Here is a 12248-nt window from a genome sequence, read left to right as displayed (position 1 = left end):
GTTTATATCAAGTGTATTGTATAATCGCGGTGTGCGATGGTCACAAAATTCACATTTAGATGAAGTGTAAGTTCTAAAAGTGTAGGTCATTTGAGAAATATTCCTACTTTCAATAACTTCTGATAAATGCAGTTCAAAAGATCATTGGCTGTTCTTATCTTTTGTGTGAATCATAGTTATTCTTACATTTGTCCTAAAAATTTTTTGGGTTATGAAAAAGAGAGATAAAATTTGTGTTGCAGATCAGCCCTGATACTTTGGCCAAAACCTGTTCATATTGTGGCAGCTTCTGTGGTGCCTGTTGTATTAGTTATAAAATTTTCAGTAATAGAATAACTCTGTATATGGCTTTTGGTGAATGATTGTACATAGATAAAGCCATGTATGACCTCACTATTAGAGTCCTGGCAGATTTAAAGAAGAAAGATTTTTTTTTTCATATGCTTTTTGACCTTGGTAAGAGAAAAAGATGCTCGCATTGATAAATATGTCACAGGAATGAAATTAGACAAAGATTGGGGAACATTTAACATACAATTGCAGGTTAGGTACTGGCTCTTGATCTCATTGTTCATAAACAAACTTGTTGCAGTTTCAAAGCATTCTTCAGGCTCAAAATGTTGGCTTCTTCAACAAAGAAATGTGTAGTGATTATACAAGCATACAGGTCAAAGAACCAAACGATCATGCTAGGAACAGCTCACATTATGTAAAGGAGTGTCACAGAGACTCATGTTATGCCATTTTAAACAAATTAAAGGGATGCATTGGCATCACAAGTAGGCAGGACAGTAAGTGAAACAGTAGTAGTGTTGTAGTAGGAGTGTTGTTCCACAACAAGGGTTTTACAGAAATGAGAAGTCAGTCATGTGCAAATGAGAAGCTAGGCCAAAACAACGAACTAGGGCATAGCTGTAGTTGTCAAAGTGGCTGGATTGTAGTTGGTGACCACTTACCATGAAAATACAAAAGGCCATACTGGCCTTCGTATGCAGCCCAAGAGATCACAGGTCAAACAAGATGTCTCCATAGCACCAGGGCCAGATGTTCAGGGATAGTGTCCACTGCATGGAGTGCTGCTCCCATAGCAAGTGTGCAGAACAGTGTGTTTCTAGTTGTGTAGTCTGGAAAACCATGTCATGTGGTTGGCACTGAAATCATTGATGTGTACCCCCCACTTGTTACTTTGAAAATACATAACTTAAATTAAATAGTGGTAGACACCTGAGCAAATCTACGAATAGGATGTGTGACCATAAGAGTGATCCTGAGTGGCACATGCAGTTGTGCAGTGAACATCTTAGCTCTGTCAGCCAGAGAGACACGCAGTCTTTGTGGTCTCAGGAGCATAAAATGCTAGGGCTTAAAGATGCAGAAAAATTGGGCTGATCATCTTGATACTGGCACATGGCCAGCAATATTCTGTATTAATTGTGGATTTGGGGGAATTTTTTTAAGTAATTGTATGAGAAGCTAGAGCAAGATAGCAAAATAATACTTTGCTGGAGAAGCAATTAAGTGGTAGGCTGCCACATCTGTTACTGGTAGGTTCAAACAGTACACAAGTGTTACAGAGATGCTTCAGGAACTCAAATAAGAACTTCCAGAAGGAAGGTGATGTTCTTTCGAGGAACACTATTGAGAAAATTTAGAGAATTGCCATTTGAACCTGATTGCCAAACAATTTTATTGTTTCCAACATACATTGCGCATAAGGACTATGAAGATAAAATTTGAGAAATCGGGGCTGATATGGAGGTGCATGGACAGTCTTTTTCCCTCGTATTTGCGAGTGGAATGAGAACGAAAATGACCAGCAGGGTTATGGGGTCCCCTTCCCAATGCACCATTAGCTGGATAGCGGAGTATCGATGTATGTGGAGATACTTGGTAAAATAAGTAGCTGACTAATGTAGTAGGAGCAAGTGATATTTTTTATAGTAGTAAATGTACATTAACATACATACAAAATAATCCATTAGCAGTTCCCGTAATTATCAGTGTGAGTAGATTAGCACTGTTGTGTCCCAAGCGTGGGTATTGCGAGGGATTGAGCGACATGGTTCGTGGCTGGGATTTTAGCCGGTTGACCTAGTGAGAGGGAGACTTTTTGATCTGGCTAAGATGTAGAAATCCCTGGTGTGAAGGCACAAGGCTAGGAAGCGGGTAAAATTAAAGTCTTGGTAACTTTAACAAATTGCAGTTTATTCTAAATGAATACAGCTCACCCTAACTGTGCGGTGATTGCATTCACAGGAAGGCCAAGTCTAACACAGAGACGGTGACAGACTCCACCGTTCCGACTGCCTCCTAAAAGTTCTGCAACGTTTCCTAACACCCTACGTTAGAGTCCCGCTGCTACACACTCCAGCGACTATCTCCGGCTGCCTACCTACGGCCCGTTCCCCAGCCCAAGTCGGCTGCTGCTATCACTCTCTAACTCTCCAGACAAGATCCGACACGACAAGAGCTCAGAGCGGCGTGCTCTCGGGTTTTGTTAGCGTTTCCCCTTCGACCCTGCCAGCACTTGGCATGACGTAGTGTCGAAGGCAACTTGCCCTTATTTGGTATCGTTAAAACATTGTTGTTGCTATTGTTCTTCAGAGGCTGAGTGGAGGGATAGAGGCGCCTCTCCCTATATGGTCACGCACTGCGTCCTGAGCCCTTCATTGGCTCCTCATGACGTAGCGCGGTCCCCACCAAGGGCCCTCTTTCTTTCTCTCTCCACTCCCAGACCTCTCTCTCTAGCCAGGAGTGCTTTCTGTTTATACCCCTTACTTGATTGCCTATCATGAGCCCTGCACAGACCTTCATTTGTATCTGCTGGCTGTTTACTTTCTTATCGAGCACCTAGCTGCCCATCGGTTTGAGTGCCGCCTCGGCTGGCCCTTCGGCCACTCCTGGCGTCCAGCGCTACAACTTTAACTTCTTCCTACGTGCTATTCTCAAGGTAATGCAATTAGACTTGGCTTGTTCCTGCGGTTACAACACCTCCTCCGCCAGGGAAATTGGCGTTACTCCTCAGAGTAGTCAATTGTGATTCTCTTATTTTATTTGCTTACATTTTCTTTTGTTACATCAACACTTCATATGTTTTCTTTTTCTTTCATATACACTTAATTCCATTAAGTTCTTTGTGAGACAAAATCATTTTATACATACATTTATCAAGATACACTTTTTTTTTCAAATCATTGATACAATTACAATCAAGGTATATTTTTAAAAGCATTGATACAAAATACCATTTTCATTCAACATTGGTAATTACAAGTACGTACAGTTTCATAAAAATGGACAAAACACTAAAATTGATTACACCTTTTCATAAGACTCTTCTAATATATTTTTATCTTTTGATTTTACTTAACGCCTGTTTCTGAACAGAACTGACTCTTCTTGGTTTTTCCCACATCTTTCATATATTACCACATCTTCAGTTTCTTTATTAGCTTGTCTTCTACTTAAGCTAGTATCTGGGTATTGATTTACTATAGTGTTTCTTATACATACTTTACCACAACAGTTATTATCGTCAAAGTACTTCCATACACTTTTGAAGCATTCCTTACAGCATTTACAATTTTTACAACAACATGTTATTACAATAACAATGACTATTGCTATAGCTATGTATGTAGTTATTGAGTAATGTGTGAAATATCTGGAATATTTTAGTTCTTCCTCCTGCCTTTCTGCCATTCGCTGGACATCATCCAATCTTTTCCCAGCGACTTTCAAGTCGTCTGATTGTGTTACTACCTGCTCCAGTGGTAAATCTAGCGTTAGCATTGAGACATTTTTCTTTTCTTCGTTTACAACACAACAGTCAAATTCTAAATTAATTTGAGGTATTATATCTTTCTTTGTTACGTTACTATGAATTACTCTATCTGTTTGTATGAACACTCTCATTCCATACCCTTTATATTTAGTATAAAAACTTATTTTTTCTACTCCTTTCATTAATAAGTCCTTCGGGGGTTCCTTTCCACATAATACTGTCAGTCCTTCTTCCTTAGGAGCTACATATAGCCACTCGTTACTGTTTAGGTGGGTCCAAAGGCTCTGATTCAGTGCGACTATGTTTCGCACACAATCTTCCGGAATTTCTCTTACTGGTTGTAATAATTTGGCTTCGCATTCCTCATGGTCGAATGTGGATAGCAATGCAAATGACTGTCTCCACAGTCTTCTGTTCTTATTCAGTTCTTTACATTTTAGATCATCCGCAGAAAGATTCGCGTACTGCCTTTTGGATTCATCTATCAGTAGAAATTCTTTCTCTGGCTGTATGTATATGTACCTTCCTTTCATATTTGGAATCTCCTTTGGTAATGGGAGAACTCTGTAGAAATTGAAATTATTATTATCTATTAAAGGAATATTAATTATGTACTCTAGTATGCTACTGGAAATGAAAACATCTAAATCGATTATTCTTAACAAGAGGTAGCCTGATGACTCCGCGAGAGGAACAGGAAACTTCACGTCCTTTAATTCGTCTCGTATTAAACTTAGGTACTTCACAATTTGCACTGGATTAATGATGTGAGGCTGAAGTATTCCCTTTTGAGCATTTACAATGGCATTTATCATTTGCTCGTACTCTTCTTCGATTTGGCCAAACACTGCCGCTAATTGTAATACTTGTTCCGTTACAGTGGCAAAAGTTGCTACTCGTTTGAAACCCATATCTGTTTCCTTCACGTATTCCTTCATGAACCTTTCTAGTCTCTGCATGCCTGTCCTTAGAATGTGTTCATTTGATTCTAGTGTATACACGTGTTCTGTTTACTCCTGCTAATGTGGCCCTTACCACTGCCACCTGTTCCTTCGTTAACCTCAGCAACCCTTCAGAGTTCCTTTCCATAGCATCTATTCTTTCCTTATAGTACGCTGCGTCTGCTTCGTCCAATGTTCCGAACAGTATCTTACTTACCTGTCCGACGATGTTGAATACTCCTCTCTTTCTTCTGGTTTCGTGTTTTGTGAGTTGCTGTACGAGTTGCTGCAGACCTGTAATCTTTTCCACGTGATGTGTAACCTGTTGATCTAGCACTCTACATTCTATTAATCCTACGTTTAATTGTTTCAGTGTGTCACGGCACCTCTGTACCGCTGCCTTACCGTACCTCTCTGCTTTTTGAAATCTTTCTGTTATTACATCTAAGTTCACATATGTGACTATTCTCCATGTGGTACTGTATATTTCTATTTGTCCTAGGTGATCGTAATATAGTCCTGATGAACTTGGTATTGCGGTCACTTTGAAATCGTTCGTTTCGTATCCTGATGCAACGAAACTGTATGTTGTTATCACTATGCTGAGTTGCACCACTTGCCACTTGAGTGCCATACCTGAAATTTAAAAGAACTGTTTCAGCCTGTTGGCATGTACTTTTGTTTCCGTATTTCTCTTAACTCTTATAACTACGTTAGGACCTTCCACTTTTAACACTTCAAATGGACCTCTCCATTGCGAATCTAGTTTCCGAGGTCTACCACGTCTCACTGATTCGTCGTGTAATAGCACCTTGTCCCCTACATTAAATTCTTTTGGGTTCTGCTTCAGATCATACTGTCCTTTACTGATTACCTTCCTCCTTATAATAGAATCCCTAGCCACTCTATGGGCTTCCTGCATCCTTGACATACGAATCATAATCGTAACTTACCTGCGGTGTTTCTTGCTGCAGTACTCCTGGTATGTTAACCTTCCTTCCGTACATTAATTTGAATGGTGGATAACCTGTGCTGCTGTGTGGTGTAGTGTTGAACACAAAAATTGCATACGGCACCCATTTGTCCCATGAACTTTGATCTCCTGTTACAAAATGTCTGAGATATTCTACAATTGTTTTATGGCTCCTTTCTAGAGCACCGTTTGACTCAGGGTGGTACGCTGTGGTGTTTATATGTTTTACCTTCAACACTTTACATACCCTTTTGAATACGTCACTCAGAAAATTCGATCCTTGATCTTTTAACAAAACTGATGGAATCCCATATCTTAGTACTATGTTTTCTACAAATGCTTCTGCTACAGTTTCAGCGTCTTGCTTGTCAATCGGGACTGCTACTGTGAATTTACTGAGATCGTCTTGGAATGTTAGCATGTACTTTTTCCCTGTACTTGATACATCTAGTGGACCCACTATATCCACTGCACATTTTGCAAATACTGTTTCAGCTGTGTCTGTAATTTCTAAGGGCATCCTTGTTTTCATTTGTGTGTTTTTGTTCTTTTGACATGATGGACACTTCCTAATATAGTTTTCAATGTCCCGCTTCATTCCGCGCCACTGCTTGTACGCTTTTATCCTCTTGAATGTCCTATGCATTCCCTGGTGCCCTCCCAAAGGATTATCGTGCATCTCCTTTAATATACTTTCCTTTTCTTCGGGGCTAATTTCCTCATTACTATTTGTTTCCTGGTCTATTTCACCTGACACTTGCACTTGCCGCACGTTTACGGAACTCTGTTCCGCCTTTGCTTGTGCTACTGAGGTTCTTTCTGCCTCCACATTTTGCTTTGAACTTATCTCTTCCTTTCCTTCCTGCCTTATCCGACTTAACGCGTCCGCATTACTGTTTAGCCTTCCTGGCTTATATACCACCTCGTAGTCGTACTCTTCGAGCTTAAGTCTCCACTTTAGGAGCCTCGAACTCGGATCCTTCACACTAAATATCCATGTTAGTGGCTTATGGTCTGTCACCACTGTGAATTTTCGCCCATACATGTATGGTCTGAACTGCTTTACCGCGTATACTATAGCCAACAACTCTTTTTCCGTTGTACTATAGTTCAGTTCTGCTTTGTTCAGTGCTCTGGATGCATATGCAATCGGCAAGTCTTCGCCAATCTTTTTCCCTTGCGATAACACGGCGCCCAACGCTGCGTTACTCGCGTCCGTTGTGATTATAAACGGTTTCGTAAAGTCAGGATACTGAAGTAACGGCGGATTCACTAATTTCTCTTTCAGTTCCTCGTACGCATTCTTCTGTCGTTCTCCCCATTGGTACTCTACTCCTTTCTTTAAGAGCTCATGGAGAGGTTTCGCAATTTTGCTGAAATTTGCAATGAAATGTCGATAGTACCCTATCAATCCTAGAAACCCTTTTAGTTCTTTTGTTGTTCTCGGCTGTGGGAAGAACTTCACCTTCTCCACCTTTGCCATATCCGGTGATATTCCCTTGTCCGTGATACAATGACCTAGGAAGATTACCTCCTTCCTCAGAAATCCACACTGGTCTAGTTGCAACTTCAAATTGTGCTCTCGCAACCTGTCAAATATTTCCCGGAGTTTTTCGTTATGCTCCTGCAGGTTTTTCCCATAACATACTATGTCGTCCAAATAGACAAAACATTTAACACCTTGTAAACCTGCCAATACTGTGTTCATCAGTCTCTGGAAACATCCTGGGGCTCCTTTCAGTCCCATCGGCATTCTTTTGTATTCGTAATGTTGATAGTTGAGCTGAATGCCGTTTTCTCTCTGTCCTTCTCATTCGTCAATATTTGATGGTACCCGCTTGCGAGGTCAAGCGTCGAGAAGTACTTGGCTTGCCCTAATTGATCCAGGATATCGGAGATATTCGGCAGTGGAAATGCATCGCCTACCGTGATGTCATTTAATTGTCGGTAGTCCACTACTATTCTCCATTTCTGCTTGCCACTGGCATCTAACTTCTTCGGAACTAACAATAACGGTGCATTCCAGGCGCTCTTGCTTTCGACAATTATGTCATCCTTCAGCATCTGCTCTATTTGCTCTTCTAGCACTTCCTTTTGCGCTTCAGGGATCCTGTACGGTCTAGCATTCACTACCTTCCCCGCGTGTTCCGGCGCAATCGGTATTCTATGTTTCACTGCAGAAGTATAGGACAGTTTGTCCCCCGGTAGATGAAATACATCTCCGTACTCCATGCAGACCTCTGCTAGAGCGCTCTTTTCTTCGACGTTCAAATGATCCATTCTGAGTTGCCTTCGCAACACACTAGCATGACTTTCCGTCTTACCTACTGCATCAGTGCTACATTTTACTTCGCGTACTTTCGCTATTCTTCCTAACTCTTCCGTTATTAATCTGACATTTCCTAGTCGAACTCTGTCCTCTGACACGTTCAATGCACTTACTAAGCATTTCCCATTTCGCACTTTTACTAAGGACTCAGGTACATGCACCCCTTGTGCAATCTCCTGCCTTGGTATGACCATTTCTCTTTCGATTCCCCGTGGTACCCTTCCGTCCACTTTCAACAACATTATTCTTTCTTCCCGGGGCCCTATCTCCCCGCCTATTTCTGAATCTGCTTCTATCTCTTGTTTCTTTGATTCTTCCTCTACTACTAAGGGTATATATCGCCCTTTTAGTCTTATTACTTTACCTGCATAGTTCAGGTTGACTCTATGCTGTGTTAAGAAATTTCTTCCTATCAATCCGTCGTACGGAATGTCTAGACCTCTACCGTACACGTGAAATTTCTGTCTCACCTTTTCAGATCCGTCTATACTTAAGTTTATTTGTACCGTGCTTATTGTGCTAACGTCTTCACTCGTTACACCCTTTAACCGAAGCTTTCCTGTTTCATTGATCCCAAGCATACTCTTTACCGGAATACTCGTCCTCTTTAGCAAACACAATTGTGCTCCTGTGTCTATTAGTAGCTTCAAATACTTCTTTAACTCTACGCAGTGCAACACTACCACGTCGTTTTCTGTTACGCAGTCTATTACCCTCACTGTGGGTTTACCTATCGCAACAAGGCCCGACTGCGCGGCCTTGCCGCCTCTTAGTTTCCCTGTACCACCTTTCCTGTTTTACTCGATACTGGCACCCTGCCTTTTCTCCAGGCGTGCCAGGGCCCTTCGTGGCAATCTTTCGCGTAGTGGCCCTGCGGCTTACACTTAAAACACGCAACATCTTTTACTCTTGTGCACGGAACTCCGCAGTTCCCTGGTAAATTACACTGTGGACATCTCCACTCTCGCAACCCTCCATCTGTTTCTCTGTGATTTCCTCTGAATTCCCTTACATCTATCGGGTGAACTTTTCTTAACCGCACCCGGTTTTCCATGTCTGTGTGTCCTGTCTTGTCACACCCATAGCAAAAGTTTGTAAACTCTTTACCCGTCATGGCTCGTACTCTATGCTCTGGCCTGCTTTTCCTACACTTGCTGGCTATGTGACCTCTCAGCCCACAATTGAGACATTTCAACTCTTTACTTTCTCTCGCGTTTTTTACAGCTTCTTTATTTCGAGTGTACGTTACCCTCGGGGCTAGTCCCCACTCTCTCATGGACAATATCGCACTCTCCTCCTGCAGTGCCAACTCCACTGCTGCTGCCAACGTAATTTCATCGCCTCTGCTTCTCACTATTGTTTGTATTGTGTCATTACTTAAACCCTGTATAAAGCACGCTCTTCCTAAGGAATCAACTAGTTCTATCGCACCTTTCACGTTTTCTCTGGCCGTAACTCTGTTTACTGCCTCTCGAAAATTTCTCTGCATTTCATCTATTCTGCTTGCCCACACTGCTATTGGTTCCCTGTGTCCCTGTCTGGCTTGGAAAATTTTACATGCGTAGTAGTCTATAGTACGCTTACTAGCATAGTTTTCTTCTAAAACGCGTTTCACCTCTTGCCACGTACCTGTGCGTTCACGCACCTGTAATCTCGACCTGGCCTCACCGGTTATCTTTGCTTTAACAAACTTCAATAACGTTTCGTGTTCCTCTGGCTTTACTAATTCAAAAGCTGCATCTACATTTTCGATAAATTCCCTTAAATCCTTCTTATTTCCTTCGAACACTTTTGACACAATACATAGGGCCTCCTTCACTGACATCTTACCACTAGTGGAGGATGACGCAACTTCATTAGTTAGGGGCATCTTAACTAAGTTAATACTTTACACAACAAAATACAATATTCTTAAGACAGTTTTACAAGTACCGCTTCTCTTGTGGTGCGCCGTCTGCTCTGTTGACTCGCATCGTCCCGCGCTGCTTCGCGCTCTCTTTGTCCCCCGCGCTGCTCCGCGTCGCGCTGCCCCTGTCCTGCGTTGCCCTGCACCCGCGAGGACTACCTTTCTGGACTCTGACGTACTGGTGCTACTAATGCTGAAAGTTGCGAGTCGCCACAACTTCCTGCCAATTGCCACAGTCGCTGTAGCAAAATCCAGTGGCTGCTACCTCCTATTTGCCTATTCGCCTTTGTGATAACCCCACACCTGGCACCAAAAGTTTTTATTTATGTCGCGTCCCAAGCGTGGGTATTGTGAGGGATTGAGCGACATGGTTCGTGGATTGGATTTTAGCCGGTTGACCTAGTGAGAGGGAGACTTTTTGATCTGGCTAAGATGTAGAAATCCCTGGTGTGAAGACAGAAGGCTAGGAAACGGGTAGAATTAAAGTCTTGATAACTTTAACAAATAGCAGTTTATTCTAAATGAATACAGCTCACCCTAACTGTGCGGTGATTGCATTCACAGGAAGGCCAAGTCTAACACAGAGACGGTGACTGACTCCACCATTCCGACTGCCTCCTAAAAGTTCTGCAACGTTTCTTAACACCCTACGTTAGATTCCCGCGGCTACGCCCTGACGCAATCCAGCGACTATCTCCGGCTGCCTGCCTACAGCCCGTTCCCCAGCCCAAGTCGGCTGCTGCTATCACTCTCTAACTCTCCAGACAAGATCTGACACGACAAGACCTCAGAGCGGGGTGCTCTCGGGTTTTGTTAGCGTTTCCCCTTCGACCCCGCCAGCGCTTGGCATGACATAGCGTCGAAGGCAACTTGCCCTTATTTGGTATCGTTAAAACATTGTTGTTGCTATTGTTCTTCAGAGGCTGAGTGGAGGGATAGAGGCGCCTCTCCCTATATGGTCACGCACTGCGTCCTGAGCCCTTCATTGGCTCCTCATGACGTAGCGCGGTCCCCACCAAGAGCCCTCTTTCTTTCTCTCTCCACTCCCAGACCTCTCTCTCTAGCCAGGAGTGCTTTCTGTTTATACCCCTTACTTGATTGCTTATCATGAGCCCTGCACAGACCTTCGTTTGTATCTGCTGGCTGTTTACTTTCTTATCGAGCACCCAGCTGCCCAGCGGTTTGAGTGCCGCCTCAGCTGGCCCTTCGGCTACGCCTGGCGTCCAGCGCTACAACTTTTAACTTCTTTCTACGTGCTATTCTCAAGGTACTGCAATTAGACTTGGCTTTTTCCTGCGGTTACAACAGCACTATTCACAAACAGCTGGTTGTCAGTATACATCAGAGGTAAACTCCTGTGGGAGCTTCTGCCTTAAGATTTGCAGCCTGGCTCACCCACTTACATCCACATCTTCGTTTATGGAGTGCAATGTGTAAATCAAGGAATGAACAAATGAATAACATTCACACCCCATCTCTAGCCAGAGCAGAGGTTACAGTGTTGAAAGCAAATTTAATTTTATGAAAAAATTTCTGAAACGTTCAACAGTAGATGCAACCGATCAAGATAAATTACCATATTTTACTGAAAGAAGTTATACCTGTATAAGCAATTCTTCAGGATGTTTAAAATCATCAGATTTCACAAAGCTATAACTTTGTATTAAATAAAGGTACAGAATTGGGGTCCGATTTTTATTTCTATACATGCCTGCAAAGCCTTTATTTACAAAGGAACCATATGATCTTCCCATTGATCACAATTTGTGTGTGTGCACATATGATATTAAGGTGCTTTTAACAGCTGTGTTTAGGATCAGATTTATCATTTACTGATCATAAATATAAAAATTCTTTTAGACACATTTAAGCAGCCATGTGTTGGAATTGATCCATGCATTTCCAAGCACGTCAGTTTAGGAAATTCACTGCTGTTCTTATGTAGTATTCATCTTATGATGTTGGAAGGGAGGCACATAGGTGGAGCCATTCACAAACTCCTGCCAATAAGAGATAGCATACTGTGAGATGAAGCAAATTTCCAGGTCAGGTCTGCAGCCCCTTATAGCTGATCAATCCCTCAGGCAGCTAACTGTTCAGAAGTGTTCTTTTGTGCAGGTTCCAATGCAGTGGTACACAATCCATATGAACAATGATATTTGTGATAATTTTCCATCTCTTCTGTTTTTGGTTGATCTATGTGTTTTCTAGTATTGTCAACTTTCTTCAGTTTGTTACAGAATTCCCTTCTCTTCAGATTCAGTTCAGTACCAATCTCACTAAACTGTTTATCACATCCCCTGAGTTTGATAATA

The 12248-nt window shown here is 42.2% G+C and overlaps 1 protein-coding gene across 1 annotated transcript; it reads right to left on the bottom strand.

Annotated features, from left to right (window-relative positions):
* Nucleotides 1-5322: 5322 nt before the first annotated feature.
* LOC124553246 lies at nt 5323-9852 on the bottom strand. The gene is made up of 3 exons (XM_047127134.1): nt 9135-9852; nt 5679-5827; nt 5323-5361 (listed from the first exon to the last, which is right to left on the bottom strand). Exons 1-3 carry the CDS (start codon nt 9850-9852, stop codon nt 5323-5325), a joined length of 906 nt encoding a protein of 301 aa, XP_046983090.1.
* Nucleotides 9853-12248: the final 2396 nt, after the last annotated feature.

This window comes from Schistocerca americana, chromosome 11 (assembly GCF_021461395.2).
Source record: "Schistocerca americana isolate TAMUIC-IGC-003095 chromosome 11, iqSchAmer2.1, whole genome shotgun sequence".
NCBI classification, from domain to species: Eukaryota; Metazoa; Arthropoda; class Insecta; order Orthoptera; family Acrididae; genus Schistocerca; species Schistocerca americana.
The sequence above is the reverse complement of the archived record's forward strand: the minus strand, read 5'-3'. Positions and strand labels throughout refer to the sequence as shown.